At 34.9% G+C, this 23,065-nt stretch overlaps 2 protein-coding genes across 3 annotated transcripts; one reads left to right on the top strand and one right to left on the bottom strand.

Moving 5' to 3' along the window:
- Positions 1–2,171: 2,171 nt before the first annotated feature.
- Positions 2,172–6,344, top strand: LOC134275149 (putative uncharacterized protein DDB_G0290521). 2 transcript variants are annotated; one of them, XM_062757390.1, is made up of 4 exons: positions 2,172–2,439; positions 3,690–3,790; positions 4,658–5,318; positions 5,576–6,344. In XM_062757390.1, the coding sequence occupies exons 2-4, from the start codon at positions 3,709–3,711 to the stop codon at positions 5,814–5,816; spliced, it is 984 nt and encodes a 327-aa protein (XP_062613374.1). In that variant the 5' UTR covers positions 2,172–2,439; positions 3,690–3,708; the 3' UTR covers positions 5,817–6,344. The 2 variants fall into 2 exon arrangements, with proteins under 2 accessions (XP_062613374.1, XP_062613373.1); XM_062757389.1 differs by lacking the exon at positions 2,172–2,439 and adding an exon at positions 3,044–3,405.
- Positions 6,345–7,896: 1,552 nt separating this feature from the next.
- On the bottom strand, positions 7,897–23,011 carry LOC134275150 (small G protein signaling modulator 1-like). Its single transcript, XM_062757391.1, has 16 exons — positions 22,886–23,011; positions 21,942–22,009; positions 20,306–20,464; positions 19,489–19,647; positions 18,936–19,110; positions 15,660–15,724; positions 15,233–15,378; positions 14,365–14,433; positions 12,824–13,574; positions 12,622–12,701; positions 11,301–11,425; positions 11,109–11,191; positions 10,479–10,588; positions 10,238–10,334; positions 9,893–10,060; positions 7,897–9,624 (listed from the first exon to the last, which is right to left on the bottom strand). Exons 1-16 carry the CDS (start codon positions 22,948–22,950, stop codon positions 9,536–9,538), a joined length of 2,409 nt encoding a protein of 802 aa, XP_062613375.1. The 5' UTR covers positions 22,951–23,011; the 3' UTR covers positions 7,897–9,535.
- Between the last annotated feature and the right edge of the window lie 54 nt (positions 23,012–23,065).

Genomic DNA, 23,065 nt, shown 5'->3' with positions numbered 1-23,065 from the left:
TTAAAAGTCATTTCCTAATGTTTGATTATCTGTTTGCTTGCTCATTTAAGAAATGGTTGACGGAAAATCTTGGTATATAAAATGTATACAGTACGAGCTAATTATAAGAACGCATTTACAAGCAATTTTGATTTCAATTTGATTAAACTTTTATAAACTTTATCTAAGGTTTTAAGAAATGTATGTAGTTTGTGGAAATATGTCATTGACTCACTTTGAATATTTCTTGGAAATTGTTTCTGTAAGACCGTAACGTTTTGTCAAATAGTCCTCAACTCTCAGAATTTCGTCCAACGGTTATCATCAAAACTCGAGAGCGAACACGCTAGTGTACACAATTACCCCAAATGTTGTTCCAAACTCGACTGAGATAAGCCGATTGACTGGAGTGGTTAAAGCGGCTCCTGCAGATAAAAACAGGGGTCCACTCGAAGACTGATCCAAATTAGGTTAGACATCCTCCAGTGACGTCATCGGTTTCTACCATCAAATGAAATATAAATAGTACGAGATTTAAGTAATACGTGGAGCAAATAAGATTGAACAGATTTTAATGTTAATAATATTATGATTAAAAAGCAGTTTATTTTGACTTATTGCTGTTTTCATTTCACAACGTTGTACCAGGAAGGGGACCGCGTGAGTCGGATTATAAGTCAATGACTTACCGATACCCAGGTGTAGGTTCTTTGAGTATTTAATTAATAGTAATCATTTCATCCAAACATTAGCTATAAGAAAAGAAAACCACATATAAAGGTTCATAATTCACGTTTAATGGTCAAAATCGGTAAATGATGTTTATCTTATCCCTAATGACAACTCGTTAACTTATATCGATAAAATACGAAGAAGGCCAGAATGAATACTACTAATTAATTGAATTTCAATAAATAATAATGCCGTAAAATATGGATGATATCGACATTTCTCTATGTATCTCGTCTACAGGGGGGGCGTGAATTGTCAGGGACAGGAATTCTAACAGATCAATAGAACATACACGTACATTTAAGTGTTGCTAAGTTCACAGGGTTATCGAAGTTGTGTGAGACATTTTCATAAACCGTTTTCCCTATAAAAATAAAACATATATTTGAAGATAAATTTCATTAAAGGGTTGGCTAAATACAGGATGCTAATATTTCTTCACAATTCACAAGCTGACTTTTAGATCTTACTGAGAAAAATAATGGACAAAAAAGTACAATGCAATCCATTTAAAATATTTCTGGTAAACGTGATTAATTGTTGGATTAAATAATATAATCTAGAACAAAGTTGTGAAGAAACATACAGCGTATTCAGAATTCGGGTCTGAAGCTGCTATACATGTATGTCAAAAAACTATATGAAATTAAAAGGTACTAACTATACAATTAAAAACCACCTTAGGGGATAATTTTTGACTTTTAAAACTAGATTGTTTGATAAAAGGCCTTGAATTTAAAAGAGCGTATATTTAATTTCCCAAGAAGACCATGTATAAATATCTATAATTAAATTACATGTAATGGTTTTTGTCCAAAAAAAGTCCAGAACTACGAGTCACAGAGTTTAATGTCGCCAGAATGGTTTTAATTTTCAAATGTACAATATATATTTTTATCCTCTATATAGTTTGATTTATATTTACGACGCCCTCTACCGTTCTTTGATGTTCGGATCAAGGTCTTTATCTGCTCAAAAATAAAACACACATTTAAATGGATGATTCGTGAATAACTTTGTATCCGGGATAGTCCGATTCAAAAACCCTGCAGTAATGCACTGAACGTGTTCGGATTCATTTCAGTGTAATGAAAGTTTTCCCCAAAGAAATCATTATGGAGAAAAACCGAAGTCCTGTATAGGTTTCATGTGGACTTCAATCGATCAGAAGTTTTAAGGGTATTTAATTAGCAAAGAAACTAATTAATACTTGCTCAGCTTCTCTCTTTTTTCTTGTTGAGGAGATATTGATCTTTTTATTAATCTTCTCAGAATGTGGAAAGATATCCATGTCTCTAGACTTAATTAGAAAAGGATAATACCGCATGCACGGTCTAAAAGAATTTGTGTGTAAAATTTAAATGAATTTTGGAGTACAAGTTCTCTAAAGAAAACGGGCTTTAGTATGTATATAATTAATCACGGTAGCGCTGTTTAGTATAGATAGTTAGAGACAGGGGGCAAACAAAAAAATGAATTGATTTATCGATATCGTTTTTGGTCCGATACAGCGTGAATTGTTTCTGATCTGTGTTTTGACGATTCCGCGCCATTCTATCCTCTCGTATGCCTTTTCCCGCCCTTTGTCTTCTCTCTATCACTTGCTCATTGTTGATGCAGCAAATGTCGATATTATTGCTGGCGTTGCCATCAACACTCTGATTTTAAGAGATTAACGGTTGATTTTATGAACCAGATTGGTTTTTCGGGTTGTAGATGATCGTTCAGGTAAGGCTTACTACACTAAAGTACTAGCAGATTTAATGTTTAAATATTTAGTATCCACGGTAATAGACAAACTGCTGTATCACATGTATCAATGGATACTCACAGCATTGTTTTTGATATGTATGATCTGTATAATTTCTATCAAAAACGTGAACGTACTAGTTTCAAAATGCACAAAATCTTTCGGGATTTTATAATAAACATTTCGTGACTTTTTAAAATTTTGGTTGGATGCGTTGTTAAGGAATATATGTATATATCATTAATTCGAAATAATCTTGAAAATAATTATGGTCATCTCTACTTTATATGGAAAATCTGTATCTTACATAATTGTTAGGTACCTAATGATGTGGAAAATTATTAAGTTAGCAAGATAAAAAGACAACCAAAAAAATCAAAGAACAATTTGTTATCGGAAATCCGTACGTTGTAAAACCTTTAAACGGCCTAATTTAGATCAATATATTTGCCTTTTGTTTCGCATGTTCGCTTTGTTCTCTAAATATTAAGAGAATTGTGAAACAGTTTCGTTTTTAACGAAATAAGACCCTTATAATGCCTTACCAACTCTTCGATCTATCTCAAAGAATGGATTTTATCGACAACCTTCTGTCTTAATGGTTTTGAAATTGAACAATTTGTTTGACAATTTATCTGATATCAAATTACCCACCGAATGTTCATTAAAAGATTGCTGATAAGCTAATCAAAGAACGACAAAGAGGAATTCTCCTATTGGAATTTATATCGAAATCAGATCGTATACTGTGCCAAATTAGTTCCCGTTAGAGGTGATATTACGAGATCTATTGTTTTTTTATGGTGCTGATATGGATGATTTTATGGTTTAAGTTGTGTATTGAAGACACCCAGGTATCATAACACAGGTTTCACGGATATCGAATGTTGTGCCTGGAATGAAATATCTGTGTGACGTTCTTTGAAATATTGAACAATTATGATGTAAGTTTGTATGTACCATGCTTCTGAACATTTTTACTCAAGTCCATTCGCTCAACCAGTGTAACATTAGGAGGAAAAGTATATGAGGCATCTGTTATCCATTTCATGCCTGTCCTTCATATTCGGGCTAAACTGTACCAATAAATTACTTATATAAGTCCTTCATATTTGGGCTATACTGTACCTCTAAATTACCGATACAAAACCTTTATATTGGGATTATACTGTACAATACAAATCCTTCATATTCAGGTCGTAGTGTACGATTTCATTTTCTTGTTTAGATATTCCCTGCCAGCCGCCATGAAGGAGCAGACCTATGGCTGGTATCCTTCTCAGAAGGATGTTTACAAGGATCGCAGGATGGGCGCTCCCAATGCCTACCGTAAGTATTTTTCTTCTTTTGCGATATCTCATTGACCATTAAAATAATTGCTTTAAAGAAGTTATACCGTGTTGGGTACTTCAGTTGCACTTTTCTTTCTTTTTTTCTTTATAACAGCCATTTTCAACACCCAAGATATGGAGTTTCAAATACTTTTTTCCTTCTGCCACTTTTTTTCATATTTAGATTATTCTTATACTATCGAACGTATCACGCTTAAACCTTTTTTATCCGACAAAGTGGATAATACGCATGTCTGTAGGAATGGGGTGTCGGTCGAAGGATTATTACCAAACTAAAATTTCCTTGTTCTTGCAGGTCATCATACAATGTCAATAAACTTTTCCTTATCATAATTTAGTTTTAAAAAATACAAATTAACTTTTAATTGCAAATTTTTTTTCTGAATGAGTGGATGCAGTTATAAATTTGTACCTAACATGATTGCTGAATTATGATTCTAATTTTAAAATACCGGTAAGGACCATGTTTCCAGGATGACGTGCTCAGTTGACTTTCTTTATATAGAAAGAAAGCTTGAATTTCAAAGTGGCTTAAAATTCAAAGAAATAAAAATTGCCCAGGAAAGTGTAATTTTTTTCTTATTAATTATACATCATTGTCATTTTCTGGAAGAATTTTTTTTTTATTACACCATGACACGCAATGGTCTCTTTTTAATCATTGTCTTTATATAAGTTGTGGGTTTGCAATGAATTTTATGATCTTCTATAATTTATAAACCCTTGTACAAAAGTATAGATCAATATTGATATATCCCGGCACGTAGACATTAATAACATTGTGCATCTCTTGTGTTATTATAACCATGTAAACGTAACTGTTAAGCTTTTGTTCTTGTTGCAGAATTAGAAGCCATGTACAAGTACAGGGACAGTCAATATTACACAGCACCACGACCACCTAGTCCTCGCACCCCCGGGGCTTTTCGACCCTCACCATCTCCTGCAAAGCGTCCTATGTCCACTGCATCGTCACAGTCCAGGGCTACAAAGAAATCCACTCCTTCTCTGCAAGTCCGGGCCAAGAGCGCCCCGATTTACGACTTCAAACCCGTGCCACGCCTTCAGATTCCCACACCCCACCAGTGCTGGGCCATGGCAACGGAAGAAACAAACTACACAAACTACACACCCCAGCCACCTGTCTCCCCCGTACCCTACTCCTGGCCCACCCCACAGCCAGCCTCACCCTCGCCGTCCTTCAAGTCAGATGACCTAAGCAAGTACAGCTCTCGTAGCGACAGAATCAAAAGTGCTGTCATCAGGCGGGATAAACCTACCGCACCACAACGTCCGGTCAAATCGGCGGGCCCCTCCCGTGACGCCACCTATAGGACCCCGTCCCCCAATAAGATCCTCCGACCGAAGACCCCGTCCCCTGTAGACCTGTATGACCTAGTGCCGGAGGAGGAAGAGGAGATCAAACCTTCAGAAGAGCTATATGACGAAAACCTTAAAAAGTTTGGTTGGAGAATGGAGGTCCACGGGGATCCTTATAAAATAAAGTAAGGGTACAGCAGTAAATTTCTATTCTTTTAACGTAAAAGTGGAGAAAGCATGGAAGAGGGAGCTAAAGTCATTCAAATCTGTAAAGATGGTTTATACCCTTTTCAGATATTTGTATCATTTCATTAAACAAAAATCCAGAATACTACATGGAGAAGTCTCAGTTGTATACATGATTGTAATATTTTTTTTTTTTTTTTTTTTTTACAGTTTTAGGCGCTTTTTTACTGTAATATACATGAACATTTCATTTCAGACCGACCACCCAGAGGCTGCCGTACTATGTACGCTGTGATGAACCGGAAATAGAACCTGAGGGTCCCAAGGTCCATATGGAGAATCTGGAGACCTTCTTCCTGAACACGATTCCTCGCAGACCGGCGACATTCGCCATCCACAAAGAGTGGGTGTCCGAAACCATCCACGCCAAGCGCATGGAACTGCAGAAGAGGGAGGGGATCAAACATCGATGGAAAAATTTCGCTTTCGTTTATTAACAACATTTACTGCTTTAATTTTTATATACCTCAACCACTAAAATGACATTTTATCAATCTGCGAAAAAAAATAAATCTTCCAATTTCGGAAAGCGAGGAATTCTGAACGGGGAAGGAAACAGGAGCGGATCTAAGTGTCCTCCTGCTCTGGCCCTTGTTCGGCCCGAGAGATTCAGATTTTAATTTTCGGGTTTTATAATTTTTATTATTTTGTTGTGGACAATTAGAAATAGACAGGGTGACAAAGAGAAGATTTATGCACAGGGTTTCGAGCTCGAATCACTGCCTGGCATTGCTCTTCATCATTACGACTGTGATTGGCTACACTATGTGTAGTAACCTCTAAAACATTGACGTCTTTCATAGATACTAGTATTTAACCATTTGAAATGATTTCTTTTTAGAACTTTTTTTTCTTTCAAAAAAATATTAATCATATTTGTTATAGCTTTATTATTTGATTTTCATATTGGTGTGTACATGTGCGTCTATTTTCTATTCATGACATATATGTAGACCTTTCTCTATTGAAAATTACATTTCTATATTAATAAAATTATTGTTGATAGACTTATTGTGTTTAATAATACTTCAGAAGCTACAGGTTTGTATCTTTTAAGATGATAGAATTAAAAACAAATCTTGAAAGACTAAGAAGATCAAATTAATAATTAATTGTATGACTTTAAACGAGACCTCTGGTATTCTTGTTTCATCAACTTGATTGTCAATAATTTACCTCGTTTTAGAAATTGTTCATACGTAGAGCATGCTTTTGCTTATCTAATCAACTGAGAGATACCGGTATAAACCCCGTATGTAGGTGAGAAAGGTATTTTGCTGCATATATAGTAAGGGAAGTTGACGATTGAAAAGTTAAAATCATCATGTTTATCATTGAGTTTGGTTGTTAGATTACCATTTACATTTTTTTAACAGACATGTCAGACTCTGTGGTATCTTTTATCTCAAGCTCACCAGGATAAATCGTATCGACATAAGAATGGAGAGCACCATTGTTAATTGACAGTACGTCGTCGATATATCTAAATGTCGAGTTGAATTAAGACCACAGCACGTATTTTCTTCTTTTCACGCATAAGATTTTACACAAATTCTGCTTCATATGAATACAAAAATAGGTCTGCTAATAACGGGGCGCAATTGGTACCTATGGGAATTCCAAAGGATTGTTAGGAGACCTGGTCTTCAAAAACCACATATTGTCAATTAGAAACTCAAGCATTTTTTGATGTCAACTTCAGAGTACTTGTGTGTACAATCAGTGTTTTTCAAACAAAATCATTTTGCAATTTAATGACTAATGAAAGGTAAGTAAATTTATGAGTTCCATTTTTATTGAAAAAGCAGCTCTCATATAACAGGAAATCTATCATTTTAGTATTGCACTAAATACCAAGCGTCATAAGTTCAGTGTGTCTGATGTCTGTTATGATGTTGTTGTTTTTTTTCTCAATAGATAGTTTTCATATAACGTATTTTCTCTCCAAGTTATTTCCTTTGGCTGACATCTGCTAATTTGTCTTTTTGTCTTGCCAATTTAAGAGGGTGTAGCAGAAATATTTGGGGAAAATCTTTATTGAATAAAAATTATGAAATAAAGAAGGCTGTAACAAATTTATAATTAGGCAAAAAAATTAATGCTTCTACCCTACAATCGCCAGTATCTAAAGTTAAAGTTGGGTGAATTATGAAGGACTGTGAACGTGTTGACCCCAATATGGCGGCCAGCGGGAAATAACTCTTGTTAATTTGGGCCTACTGAAAACTATCTATAGAATCTCGAACTTCAAAGATTTGTTAGTATCATTCTGATGAGCCTCACCATCAATACATCATAAATACTGTATTTCAGAGAAAGTATCCAACATATGATGGTTATTAACACTCTACAACTAAAGAGTTCCAGATATCTGAACATAATGTGTTTTATCCCTGGTGAGTGAAAACAACCTCGAGTAAAATATGACTAGAACATATGCCTCATTTTGCCTTCTATTAGACTGCCTTTAAGTATTTATTGTACAAAACAAGTGACAAATTCTGTTTTTTTTTTCTGGTATTTAATACATTAAATTTTCAATCATCAACAATAACACAGTCAATAAATAATAACAGTTTATACAAAATCACAAGTCTAACACAGATGGCTGTACAACAACAAACAATAGTTTTATTTATAATTCTCAAATCTGTGATTGGGAGAAACCAGCATGATTATCTTGATGTGTGTTGGCAATGGACTTATTTAAATAGGTTCTATATTAAGTACAAGCATTTTGAGGTATATCCATCCAAATTTAATGGGGAAATACACATGTAAGTTATTATAATCTGGAAAGTCTGCTATGTGGGTATAACTGGGAAGCTTATATCAACTAAGAATGGAATGTATCTATTTTGTTTACCATGAGCTAATGAAGAATTGACAGCTGCTGATGATCATTTATGTTACGTATACATTGACTTTTACACTGACTTGAATAGAAATGAACACCTTAATTCATGATGTAATGTAACAAACTAAACAAGTAAAGAGTGCCATATATATCTGTGAAGGTAATTTACTGAATGTCTGTAAAAAACAAGCATATATTTAACAGCTTTTCACAACCACATTAGTTTAATTTAAATATTGTTCACATAACTTTATACATTATGTAATTTATTGAACTGAGGTCACTGTTGTGAATAGTATTACATTTTATTGACCATAGATATTTTATTATCTACACTTGTACATTAAATCAAAATAACATTACATCTATAAAGTGATTCAATTTTGGCATCTAAATGCATTATATAAAAGAGTGTGCTTTGTATGCTGAAGTTGTTATTACTTCATCATTCGAGATACATGTACAACATACACTTAGGGATGGATGTCAGGCCCAAAAAGCTTAAATAACCAAACAAATTATACTAAAACATTTTGTTTTGTTTTGTGAACACTGTCTGTCATTCCTTTAATATGTAACATTTGTAAATTTCCCCCCTAAAACTCTGAAATTTTACAGGTTTTAATTTTTGTTTAACTTATACCAAGCATGAGAATCTTTTGTAATTTTAACCTCAAGGTGTTGGTCTCCAGTTTTCTTTGTTTTATACACTGTAATACCAAAGAAGATAAATTGGAAGAATTGAAGATTTTCAATAGTTATCATAACTCAACTATTTTCACATCCAGTGAATCAACTACTTAGTCTGCAACATTTGTTGTAACTCACAAATGTCTTAAAACAGAAATATTGCTTTTTACTTTTCTCACATAGGGAGAGTCATTCTCCATTGCGACTGTATTTGAGCAAAAGTAACAAATTTAGAAAATAAATTTGTATCTGATTCTGTTGAGAAAAGATCAGTAATAAAAAAAAAATGAGATTGTGTCATGATATTAAAAAACAAGTAAACATGCCATTTTTAACTCTTTGTAAAAAATAACGCATTTTCATACAGTCTTAAAATTCACTGTAATTCACGATTCTGCATTGTATGTAAACTTTGTTTTAAAAAACTTGCAAAGCCACAGTACAAGACGAAAATAACTACCTGTAACAAGTGGGATTTCTGCCATGCTTATACCAAAGGCTGTTATTCAATATAAACTGAACTATGAACAGTTCTTAGCCTTTGTTTTACTGAATGATAACATTTCAGGGAATTTCCTAAATGACAATGAGAACTGACTTCTAAACTCCTTATTTATTTTCTATAAGTGTCTGAAGTTTGTGAATTAAGTCTCTAGCAATCTTTAGAACTTGTTTGGCTTTATGTCTCTCCGCCATTTCTGCAAAAAAAGACATTATTTCATTGGAACTTTCAAGACTTATTCAGGAGTCAAACTAACAAAACTATACACATTCAGCATTGTTTCTTTGTACATGTAATACTGTACACAATTTTTTTTTTTTTATATTTCTATATGTAAAAGATATACCCGGTAAACATAAACAAAATGAGAAAAATAATAAATGAAATGTTCACTTTTAATATGTCTTTTATATTTTCCTTATTTATAATAAATTAAATCAATAACCAGAAGAAAAAACACAAACCATTAAAAAACTTGATGATATCTGTAAAGTCCATGTTATTGTCTAGGATGATGTCCCGGTAAAACTCCACTAACGCTAGGGCTATAAATAGCACAAAATGGGGGGAGCTGATGTACTTAGCTGCCCAGATTGTCTCCCATACAGAGAATACGTCGTCATAGATCAGCTCTGGAAATAATAATACGATATGATTGATACATCCTCCAAATACAGTATAAATAAATATCATAAAAGACAGAGGTACTTAATTATTTTTTTGGTAAAACAAATTGTACACAGTGAATCAGTGATCAGTTCAGGGCTCATACGTTACAGATGTAATGCAAAACAAAAAATCCCCCTGACCTCGTTTAAAGTCTAACAGGAACCATCTATAACAGAAGTAGAAGTGTGTGTAGTCACCATGGTGATGCATGTGTTCAAACAACTCAGAATCCAAAATCTGGAATACAAATATAAAATCCATTAAAATCAAAATACATATGTACCACGCAATAATGATCAATAGCTTTACATCAGTCGGGGAAAACATAATCCTTAATTCACATTAGATATTTAAGTGTTAGCAATTTGACAGAATTCTTACCTGAATTAGAGATCTCATGTTGGCAAAGTGTGTGTCCATGGCGCCTCCATGGGGGAAGTTAGCAGACATTCTCTTCATCAGCTCACAGAAGCAGCTGTACGTCAGGGACTCTGTCAAAGACATCAACAAGTATAAACAACATACTGTAAACCAACTATTATTCGCGTCATCTTTTATTCGCGATTCCTCCGTTTGAAATCAATCCATGACGAATTATTTTCGCGACGGAGGAAACTTTCCTTACAAATACTAAGCAAAATTATTGGTTCGCAGTGATTTATATTCGCGAGATTTAGCCGGTTGCGAAACTCATGAATATTTCTCGCACGCGAATAAAAGTTGGTTTACAGTAAATGGAATTATCATAATTCTTGGGGGATCAATGTTCAAGGATTTTGTAAGTTACAAGCCATTTCATTTACCCAAGAATTAACAAACATATGAATGGTATTTTTCATTAACATATATTTTCATTGAACACACTGTATATAAAAGTCATAAGGGAAATGTGTGGAGTAAAATTTTGACTGTCCAGATATATTGACCTCAGATGAATTACAATGATTCCATATTAGCTAGAACCTCATTTTCTGAAACATGTATGTACTACAATTTGTTCTGATATCTTACCATCATCAAATATGACTAGTAGTGGTGCAACAAGATCACACATGCCCTGCACATACCCAACATCCAGATGTTCCCAAACATACCTGTAAACCAGAAAAAATATAATATTATGAATGTCAGATTAAATCTGACATCTACATGTAAAACTCAAACCAAACAACTGTCCATTAATTAAGCTGTTATCAGACTCACGTGCACATTATATTGCGGAGTTTATCCAGATTAGCTGGCGTGAAGTACCAGTAGTTCCTGTCACACCGCTGTACATCTTTATCTATTCTGTGGAGATTTAGCCCGACAGTGTCCAACATTTCTGCCTAGAACAGAGAAATGAATATTTAATGATCAACTGTCTTCATGTATCAAATGCTGTACTGTAAAATTCTAGTTGTTTACTGTTGATAACTCAATTTTTTCCAAAATAATACTGTGATATTTATATCCTTCATAAAAATATAAATTGCAGTTATTTTTTTCTGCTTTTTCTGTCAAAAACATGATTATAAAAGTCTGTTTGTTGAGTATGCATTTGCTTCTGTAGAAAAAAGATTATACAGCATTTGGAGGTTGTCTCTCTTTGTACCTTTTCAAAACAATTTCAACTAGAACTGTCCAAACGGGACAAAATACCCCCCGCTGGGTTTTTCAGAAGTAAGTTTTTCCTTAATAAAGATATGTATCAAACATGAATTATGAAATTTTTCTTCACGTGACCTTGAACTTCCCCAAATGACCTTGGGTCAAGGTCATGACACACCCTTGGGTCATGGGCAATCTTTGTGTGAAATGAAAACCTACCAAGTTTATCCATAAGAAAGATATGGACTGGACACAAATTATGAATTTTATTTCCAGTGACCTTAAACTTCTCCAAATGACCTTGGTTCAAGGTCATGTCACACTCTTAGGTCATGGGCAAGCTTTGTGTGAAATGAAAACCTACCAAGTTTATCCATAAGAAAGATATGGACCGGACACGAATTATGAAAAAAATTTTCCAGTGACCTTGAACTCTCCAAATGACCTTGAGTCAAGGTCAAGACACACCCTTGGGTCATGGGCAATCTTTGTGTGAAATGAGAACCTACCAAGTTTATCCACAAGAAAGATACGGACCGGACACGAATTATGAAATTTTTCTTCCAGTGACCTTGAAGTTCCCCAAATGACCTTGGGTCAAAGTCATGACACACCCTTGGGTCATGGGCAATCTTTGTGTGGAGTAGTAGATTCTAATGTCCCTCTGTAAGAAAGATATGGACCCGACACGATTGCACAGACAGACGGACAAGGTGATTCCTATATACCCCCCCCAAACTTCGTTTGCGGGGGGTATAAAAATATGCATTGTACCGATATATAAACAGAGACTACAAAATTTTGTGATTTTTTTTTTACAAGGTTTATGGTTTATACAGTCTTCTTTCAAACCTTCAGGATTACTAATTGTCCATCTGGCCTGACCTAATGTTAACTGTTTTTCAGAAATTGTTACCACCTGTGATATACTCACTGAGTACACTCCTCCTTGTGAAGCTGGGGAGGCCGGGGAAATCAAACTCTCCTTAGACGCAGACAATCTTCTGTTTTGTTCTACAGAAAAAAAATATCCTAAAATCATGTACCAAATAAGCAAAAAAATTACATTTAAATTCATCAAATGTGAGTGCTTCAAATTTTTTTTAATTTTTAAAAATCATGACAATATACTTTACCAGTTGATGTTGGTCCTAGTGTAGACTTGGCCATGCCCCCCTCTGTCATTTCCTGATCTGATGACACATCGCTATCCTCGTCATCACTGCTATCATCGCTCACTTCCTCTACATCAGCCTCCGCACTGTCTAAAGAACAGGAGAGTTTTGTCAGGTGAACAGCTCGCTCCAAGCTTCCATCCCTGTCACTCTTAAAGAAGTCCGTTCCCTCGGAATCTTCAGCCGAGTCCAGTTTGGACCTCTCTTGAGAACTGTGAGGGGCTATCGAGTCCCCCAGTCCATCATCCGGACTCTCCGAGAAAGACTTACACACATAATCTCTTCTATTCAGTTTGATATTTTGTGAGATTTGTTCCTCCACTGTGATTATCTCCCCTTGTAGGTGGAGCTCTAGGCTCTGTTTCCTGTCTGTGGTGGGGGTACAAGTAGTCCCTGTGGTGGAGCTCTCCTCTATGACGGTCTCCTGGGTCATGATGTTGTCCCACTCATCCAGGGACTCAAACACATCATTACTCAGACTGGAGTCTCCCCGAGTAAAAGGCCCAGGCAGTGCCATGTCTGTGCTCTCAGACGACATGTTCTTGAGGATGTTGGCGGCCATTGTTTCCTTCTCTCTCTGTCTTACAATGGCCTCCACTGCCAGCCACTCAGACATCGTTTTCTCATACAGCGTCTTCACATGGTTGTCTATTCTCTGCCGCTCCTCCTCTGTACTCTTGAAGGAATAATGACCCAAAAGATATGGCCAAACCTGAAAAATAAGTCTCATTTTGCATTAACTGAATTAGTAGTAGAAAATGTTTCAAATGCAAATATTCAAAACTACCGGGTATTATTATGCTACCTGTCAGTTTGTCTCTATATAACCCATACTCTACTATTATCGCATAGTGTTCTATGGATTTATATAGCATAAGTCTACTATGCCGAAATAGGGCACGGCTTCATTTTCTGAAGAAAGCCAGACTGCGCCCACACCAAGGATCGAACTCATGACCACAAGATTGTCAGTCTGATGCGCTTCCGATTACGCCACAGACGCCATTATCATTTATTGTGCATTTTCATATACATATACTTTAGTTTCAAATATTTCATCTTAAAAAAAAAATAAACAAAATTATTTTTCTTAAATAGGTTCTTGTAACATATTTACTTTCACTTAACTTAAATTCTTTGATACTATCTATACATTATGCCTTATTGCATGAAACACTCAAAATTAAAAAAAAATTATGACGTACATGTAGAACAACGTGACGGCATAATAGATGTGTTCTAAGATGTTTGCAAGAGGTGATGAAACATTGGAAATGGAGTAAATATTGTCATTTTTATACAACAGTCAGCATAATAATAACAATAGTGTTGTGTTTTGCATGCACTATGCCTAAATAGTAGTCAGGGTTTGACACATAGTGCACTTGTCTCCGGTTCGTGCACCATGTGTCAAACCCTGACTACTATTTAGGCATAATGCATGCAAAACACAACACTATTATATAAATGACAGCACTTTTCCTTGGGGTCTTTTAACTGACCTCTTTCCTGATGCAGTGTTCTATTCCACCATAATAAACAAGTCTGTAGACCTCTTCTGGATTAGACACCTGTCAATAACAGACAAGACATGTAATCAACAATGTAATTTAAGTACCAAAGGACAAAAACATTTCAATCAAAGTGCACTAAAAGGGCATTAAGGCTGCCCATCCCTGAAATTCAGCAGCTGGGAAAACCGGAATGCTCACAAATGTCACTTAATTCACAACTAGTGTCTATCTATGCAAAGAATTTTCTTGTCAGTTTATCATTATATTAAGAGCAACTTAGCAGATCAGCTTGAAAATTAGGGATGTGCGATTTTATCGGTATAATGGTATATCGCGATTTTTTGTTGCGTGATACGTATCGTGATACGGAGACCTAAATACCGGTCTCTAAGTACATATTATAAAGTCCAGAAATTATTCATTTATTTGTTCAATCTTTCAAATGACAATTACAGAAAGTATAAAAAATGTTGTAAAAAGTGAAAAGAATGGCATCTTACCGTCCAAACATAATTGAATTTATATATATAAAAATTTCAAGAAAGTAAAATTTTGTTCATCTAGCATATTTTTTAGAAAAATAATGACTTTTCATATAAAATCATTGTAAAAACTGCTTTTAAAAATATCATGATATTATTATGATATTGTGGGGAAAAAATCGTGATATATCGCGATACGAAATTTTTGGCGATACCCATCCCTATTGAAAATTCTCAAACATTTGCAAGAGTGTTAATGTAACTCAAACAAATACTATTTTTCTTCGTTTTCTGAATAAAATTTTACAACTAGAGCTAAATGTGAGCAAGTTTCTTTAAAACAGACAACAAAGCGATAATATTTAAGTTTGTACCGATCCGTTCTGATTGAGTTCCCTCCATGTCCTTTGTGTCAGCCCACAGGATGCGTCGTAAGGAATGCTGGCAGGGACAATCCTGTGTAGAACTAACTCAGACAGGTGGGTTCTAACTGTCTTTAAGTGTCGGCAGTGGGCGAGCCCTAAATATAATCATGCATCAAACTTATTATGCATGCATAAATAAAGATGAAAGCTCCTTTTATTTTAGAAATATTTCATTGAGGACATACAATTACAACAATGATTAATGTAATTTCTGAAGCAAGCAAATTATTTTTAAAGCATTTATTGATAAAATGATCCAAGTCTCATTTTAATTGGCTGCAGACTCAGTAATTTTGCCAAAAATTTAAAAAATATATTGGAATACATATGTTCCGGTATATATATGTATAACAAAACATGATTAAATATTACTTACATCCGTAGAAGGCCCTGGAGATTATCTGTGTCTTCATCGTGTCACACAGATGTTTAATTGTTGTCCTGTAACATAATCAGAAATCATTTATATGTTGTGATTTTTTAAAAAAATTTCACTTCCTTACATATGTAGTGAAAATGTTCTTTTCATTTTAAAGAAATTCCTGAGTAACAGTACTGCAGCGCTTAAATATGTAACAGAATGATCACTAGTCTTGATCTTTTATTCAAGAGTAGGCTTCTACTAGTAAATTAATCTTTACTTATGTAGTGAATACACATGTAAAATCACTACTATTCATGGCAGGGAAAGAAGAGGGTTATTTTTCGCTGTTTTCAAGGTTTTGAGTGGCTCAGAAATTTGTGTCCACAACACAATGTAAAATGTCATATGCTTATTACTTCTCAACAATTCTTCACTCATGAAATCAAACCCGCATACACCTATTGTGTTTCCTAAAACTACAAAACATAGGTAATCAGAGATTACAGAGCTCACCTCAACGAATGTTGTCTTTAAGTAAGGCAAAGTCACACAATTAACCAACAAAAAGTATACATTCCAAAAATGAAAATATTTTTAAAAGCAATTTTGATCTGATACTTTGAAATAGACCTACATAAAAAATTTAAACTACTTCTTCTTCATGAAAATGTAATGAAAATCCAGCATCTGAAGCAAATTTGAGAGTTTTCATCTCTTGATGCAGCATTTGTGAAAGTTTGGTTTATACAATGTTATATAAACCTTATAGTTTTTGGTAATAGACCTGCAACCATAACTTTTACCTTGTCTATTATCTGAAAAATGTATGTCCAATTCAGCATCCGAAGCAAGTCCATTAGTGTGCATCCTTAGATGTATCATCCATGCAAGTTTGCTCATTATAGGGCTCATAGTTTATTGGAAATGAAACATGCATTAAAACTAACATTTTCACTCATCCACAAAAAGTAGGTCAGATTCAGCTTCCGAAGCAAGCCTGGAAGTATGCATCCTTAGATGTATCATCTATGCAAGACTGGTCATTAAAGAACTCATAGTTCCTTGGAAATGAAACCTGCACCAAAAACTTTTAACTATTCACTCAACCGGAAAATGTAGGTCAGATTCAGCATCCGAAGCAAGCCTGGTAGTGTGCATCCTTAGACGTATCATCCATGCAAGTTTGGTCAACATAGGGCTTAAAGTTACTTGCAAATGAAACCTGCACCAAAAACATTAACCCGTTCGCTCAACTGGAAAATGTAGGTCAGATTCAGCATCCGAAGCAAGCCCGGTAGTATGCATCCTTAGATGTATCATCCATGCAAGTTTGGTCAACATAGGGCTTATAGTTACTTGGAAATGAAACCTGCAACAAAAACTTTAACCTGTTCACTCAACTGGAAAATGTAGGTCAGATTCAGCATCCGAAGCAAGCCCAGTAGTATGCATCCTTAGATGTATCATCCATGCAAGTTTGGTCAACATAGGGCTTATAGTTACTTGGAAATGAAACCTGCACCAAAAACTTTAACCTGTTCACTCAACCGGAAAGTGTAGGTCAGATTCAGCATCCGAAGCAAGCCCGGTAGTATGCATCCTTAGATGTATCATCCATGCAAGTTTGGTCAACATAGGGCTTATAGTTACTTGGAAATGAAACCTACACCAAAAACTTTAACCTGTTCACTCAACCGGAAAATGTAGGTCAGATTCAGCATCCGAAGCAAGCCCGGTAGTATGCATCCTTAGATGTATCATCCATGCAAGTTTGGTCAACATAGGGCTTATAGTTACTTGGAAATGAAACCTGCAACAAAAACTTTAACCTGTTCACTCAACCGGAAATTGTAGGTCAGATTCAGCATCCGAAGCAATCCCGGTAGTATGCATCCTTAGATGTATCATCCATGCAAGTTTGGTCAACATAGGGCTTATAGTTACTTGGAAATGAAACCTGCACCAAAAACTTTAACCTGTTCACTCAACCGGAAAATGTAGGTCAGATTCAGCATCCGAAGCAAGCCCGGTAGTATGCATCCTTAGATGTATCATCCATGCAAGTTTGGTCAACATAGGGCTTATAGTTACTTGGAAATGAAACCTACACCAAAAACTTTAACCTGTTCACTCAACCGGAAAATGTAGGTCAGATTCAGCATCCGAAGCAAGCCCGGTAGTATGCATCCTTAGATGTATCATCCATGCAAGTTTGGTCAACATAGGGCTTATAGTTACTTGGAAATGAAACCTGCACCAAAAACTTTAACCTGTTCACTCAACCGGAAAATGTAGGTCAGATTCAGCATCCGAAGCAATCCCGGTAGTATGCATCCTTAGATGTATCATCCATGCAAGTTTGGTCAACATAGGCCTGATAGTTACTTGGAAATGAAACCCACACCAAAAACTGCACCAAAAATGTTAACCTGCTCCAAAAACATTAACCTGGTAATTCCTTTGCTGAAATTGCAGCATCTGAAACTTTGTCTGGTACAATAAAACACACTAAAACCATTTTCCATGCATGTCTAATCAGTATAGGACACAGAAGTAATTAAAAAGAAAACTGCTCCAAAAAACTTAACCTTAACCTGGGACGCCGACGCCGACACCGACGCCGACGCCGAGGGTATCACATAAGCTCCCCCCAACTTCGTTGAGGTGAGCTAAAAATTGACTCAAAAATTAGTGATTTTACAATAGATTGTGCATAAAAAAATATCCCAGTCATTGCATTATAATGGTTATTTAAATAATCTTGACCACTGATCAAGAGATTTAAAATAGAAAAAAAAAAACAATTTGTATACACCAAGAGGAAAATGTAAATGAAATGCTTCACAGATTTGAATCATGCAACAGATATACTGAAAGAAATAACATACACTAATTTAAATCAATTCCCCACCATGAAAAATTATTACTGTTACAGAAATTAATACATGTACATGTAATTCAATATGGCCACTATCAATCAACTCCCTTTGACAAAGAGATATATCGACACTTTAGAAAAGTGTAAATAAATTAAACAGGAAAATGTTGCAATATAGTTGGCATTATTTACAGACATGTCACAACATGGAAGATAGCAAAGAGTATACAATAATGTAAGACTGACAGCGGACAAGCTGTCTTATTTAAAGACAAACTCCCCTTTATAGAATACGATATAGAAAGAGTAATTTAACAGAAGCATTACAATAAGAGAACTGATACCAGTGACACATGGCAACAACATAGTGACTTGACACGGTAGGAAAATGTTGGGCCTGAGTTACGCACATTTGATACCTGTGATCTGTGGCAGACTTATTCAGACAGGAGCTGTTCTGCTGTTCCTGGATTTTGGCGTAACTTTGTACGGAGGATGAGTCCACCAGAGCAGGTGCTCGTGGAATCTTGTTAGCCCAGGAGTAGTCTCCCTTTACATTCACTTTAGGGTCCAGCATTTCTGGAGCTGCAGAAACAATAGGGATCTTAATCAATATTTCAAAAAACATTGATTTCGAAGCATTTCCCTATCAAACAAATAAGCCAGTAAAACATTGCACCTCGTAATGTGCAATGAGACAAAGTCATAATTATCCTTCATTTATATAAGAGTTGTTTTTCATATGACCGTCACTGGGGTCTAAAATTAATTCTCTGTTTTATTTCATATTATTAAATTACATCAAGTTGTGATAGATGATATTGGACAAATAGACGATATAAAATTTTCTGCAGGAATGTCAGAGACAAAATATTGCTGGGGAAAATAATGAAGAACATTTACAATCAAGCACTTTCAATACTAATTCTATTACACAGATGATAACAGTACATATGTCCTTACGAATGCTGTCGGGTCGGCAGGTAGAGATGATGCGGAACACGTAATCCGTGGCCTCCTCCTCGTCAGCACTAGAACTCGTGCTACTTCCTGTGGAACTCGTGCTGCCTGAAAGCAGAGAGAGTCGACTCCCCTTCTTTCTCAGTTTTGGGAAGACTTTGCCTGAACAAAGACCTAGAGCTATTACTTAATGTATGTTCAGTGTCTGTAAGTTTGTAGAACACAAAACTGTATTCTGTTTGCAAAATCTTTTCATACAAAGTATAAGAAAATGCATTGTGCAGTGACAAAAGAGAAGGATTGCAAACTTATTTCTCCAGTAGTGCCTCTATACAGAATATTTAGTGAAATAAAATAAATTTATGCAAAAGACCCCTGATTAATTAATTTTTTCATGCCCACTGAAAAGATACTATAACTATGTAGACAGCTATGCTTTTCTCTCTGATAAATGTTTCTAATCAACAATCAGATGCACCATGACTTTGAATAAGCAGAAAAAAAGCAGTTTTCTGTATGGAAAAACATAAAAAGGCATTTTACAATATCACTAATTTAAATAAAATCTTGGGGATAGAAATGAGTATAAACTGTAGAGAAAAATCATCTTCAGTGAGCAACCACAAAGCCAGATTAATACATCTTTTATAATGGTAAATACATGGAAAATGTATATAGATAGAAATCACACCAGTGCCAAAACAAGCAGAAAATCAGTGACATCTATTGCTTACAAAGCCTACACAAGCAGAAGCTATGTGTATAAATAAGCATATTCTGGGTTGGCACTAGTATCAGAAATATGTTTGTGTACCTTTACCCCTTTGTGACCAGAGAGGGGGGTCCAGCTGTCCATGGGGTAGGATCCCATTCTCCAGACAGGAAAGGAAAGCCAGCAGGTGCCCTCCTTTGGGGAAATGGATTGGGGGTCTCTGTACCCCATCCTGACCCACCAATACAATGGTACCACCACAGTCAGCTGTAAAACAAAGGGGAAGTAACTCAATAGTGTCAGCTGTAAAACGAAGGGGAAGTAACTCTGTAGTGAGGACACAAACACAGAAGATCAAAATAGGAATTCCAACAGGAGGTAAACTGTACTTACGAAATAAAGAATCTGAAAAAATATAACAAAACAGAACATAGAAACACAAACACAACACCAAACAAAGGAAGGAAATCAAATGGTTGAAGGAAAAAGAAAAGAAATTATGTAAACAAAAACAAAAAAAACTAGAACTGTCCAATAGGGACAAATACCCCCCGCTGGGTTTTTCAGAGAAGGTGCCAATTCAAAAATACTGTATGGATCTAGAGGTGTTCACAATTTACTTACAAATATTTGCAGTGAAATATTATTGCTCATCATGTTTCTTAATGAATGAAACAAAGGTGCAACCAAATGAAACATCAATACTAATACAATTTAATTCCATTGTAACATTTTTTTTTTATTTTTTCATTTTATTTTTTTTTATTTCTGCATTAAAAAAATATATTGCAATTATGTGTTATGTCACTCTGCAAACTGATTGTTGAAAAAAAACCATTATACAAAATCAAATTAATCTTGATATATCAATTTGAAATGCATTTTGAAAATAAAGAGCTGGTCATCCAGTAATGAAGTGCTTTGACAGACAATAAATTACAATTAAGAGAATAAGAGAAGAGAGATCTTTAATTCTTGTGCCTTATTCCCTGGAGATTAGATAACACACACACTTGATAAGAGATAAGCCTTAACAACTTCCAACACCAAACTCATTAATTTATCTTTAACTGGATGCATGTCCAGTCATTATTCCCAAGAGACAAATGAAATTACATTATCTTCTGTGCAATGTAAAAACTGTTTTTAACACTTGATGATGTTTCTTTTTTTAAAGTTTTTATGAGTAGTTTTAAGCTGTAGTATTTTTGAACAGATATTCTAGATTCTATATCTCAAACCTTATACATGAGCCCAAAATGAACAAGTCAATTAAAATAAAAAATAAAACCTGTAAAATGCAAAAAAAATTAACAAAAAGAGTTGAAAATTCCAGGTGCACACCTTCATATGGTGAATAAAAAGTGTACAAATTTTCAGATTAATCCTTGCAATAGTTTCTGAGAAACGGTCCAGACAAAACCACAAAATAAAAATGAAAAAACACCTGTAAAATTCAAAATAATAATCCAATCAAGATGAAAATATCAGGTGCACAACTTCATATGGTGAATAATATGTGTACAAATTTTCAGACAAATCCTTCCAATAGTTTCTGAGTAATGGTCCGGACAAAATCTCGTCTACAGACAGACAGACAAACGGACGGACAGACGGACATGGTGATTCCAATATACCCCCCCCCCTAAACTTCGTTTGCGGGGGGTATAATCATGCAAGAACATGAACAAAAGCACAACCTTAACAGAAAAATGTATTTTCCATATAGGGAATGTTGACTTACGCTGCTGGTGACAGTGGATATACACTATTTCATCTAGGTACACAGTTAAAGCATAGTCCCAGTACAGGCTGAAACAAAATAATATCATATCATCATAAAAGTTATTAGGTAAAGGATTCTTTTTTTTTTTTAATCAATCTATCTTATCAGAAAGGTTTAATTATAAGATGATGTTTAATGCTCCAAAATACTAGAGTATATTTTCATAACATGGTTTAAATAATCCAAAAATAACTAAGATGCTATGTTTTTCATTGTGATGCAAGATTCTATTCTTTAACAGATGTTTTATGTCAAAGTTCATCTCTTTTCTCTCGCATCATGCTGACTACCATATCCAATATCACACCTAACATGCTTCCAACAGAAAACATAAGGGCATTACACACCCTTTCACACAAACAGGAAATATTGCAACAGAGGTTTTCAGCAAGTCAGACAAAATTAAATATAAATTTATTTTTAATTCACTGGGCACTCTATAAAAAGCTGTCTGGTCAAACTGCATTGAAAATTGTGTCAACAGGAAAGGGACAAAATCACATTAACTCTGAACTGTAGTTAGTTTTCTTTAGCTCACTTTACAGGTGAATCTAAGTTAAAGAATGAAAAGGCTACTGCATTATATGTATGTGAAAGGTTTTGTTAGTTAGTGATGAATCGTGCTCTATATGATATCTATGTACATACAAACCCTTGTACCAAATCTACAACAGACCCAAAGACACAAAATTCTACCTGTATCAGACAATGAACAGCTTCTAAAACATTACCTTAATCAAGCCCAAGATGGCTTAAACTGTAAAAACCACATTCACATAACATAAAATAGTCTGTGATGTACATCAACACATTAAAATATCAATAATGGGAATAAAAATCACAACAGGTAGATACTAAGTAGGACATCAACAAAGAAATGTCTCGTTAAGATTTATTTTTACCTGCGATCAATTTCATCGTCTGTGTCCTCACAACATCCATTCATCAGCTGATTAGGTGTCCACATGATAGTCAGACCCTCGGCCGATTGATGGAGGGACAAATAACCCGCTAATGGCTCAGTGTCCTCTCTCTGGAACATCACACAATATCATTTGCCAATTCATCAAATTAAAAATGGA

The sequence above is a fragment of the Saccostrea cucullata genome, unplaced genomic scaffold, assembly GCF_032062105.1.
Source record: "Saccostrea cucullata isolate Sc308-1 unplaced genomic scaffold, CSIRO_AGI_Scuc_v1 ctg21772, whole genome shotgun sequence".
Taxonomy (NCBI): domain Eukaryota; kingdom Metazoa; phylum Mollusca; class Bivalvia; order Ostreida; family Ostreidae; genus Saccostrea; species Saccostrea cuccullata.
The sequence above is the reverse complement of the archived record's forward strand: the minus strand, read 5'-3'. Positions and strand labels throughout refer to the sequence as shown.

What these genes read in the sequence shown, in the direction of transcription:
- LOC134275149 (XM_062757389.1), top strand. An exon ending in GGGCGCTCCCAATGCCTACC is followed by an intron (nt 3,791 to 4,657) that starts GTAAGTATTTTT and finishes TTCTTGTTGCAG; the next exon opens with AATTAGAAGCCATGTACAAG. An exon ending in GGGGATCCTTATAAAATAAA is followed by an intron (nt 5,319 to 5,575) that starts GTAAGGGTACAG and finishes ATTTCATTTCAG; the next exon opens with ACCGACCACCCAGAGGCTGC.
- LOC134275150 (XM_062757391.1), bottom strand. Translation starts at nt 22,950, where the DNA reads ATGTGGACACCTAATCAGCTGATGAATGGATGTTGTGAGGACACAGAC. An exon ending in AACACTGCATCAGGAAAGAG is followed by an intron (nt 13,575 to 14,364) that starts GTCAGTTAAAAG and finishes CTTATTTTTCAG; the next exon opens with GTTTGGCCATATCTTTTGGG. An exon ending in CTCCGCAATATAATGTGCAC is followed by an intron (nt 11,192 to 11,300) that starts GTGAGTCTGATA and finishes TCTGGTTTACAG; the next exon opens with GTATGTTTGGGAACATCTGG.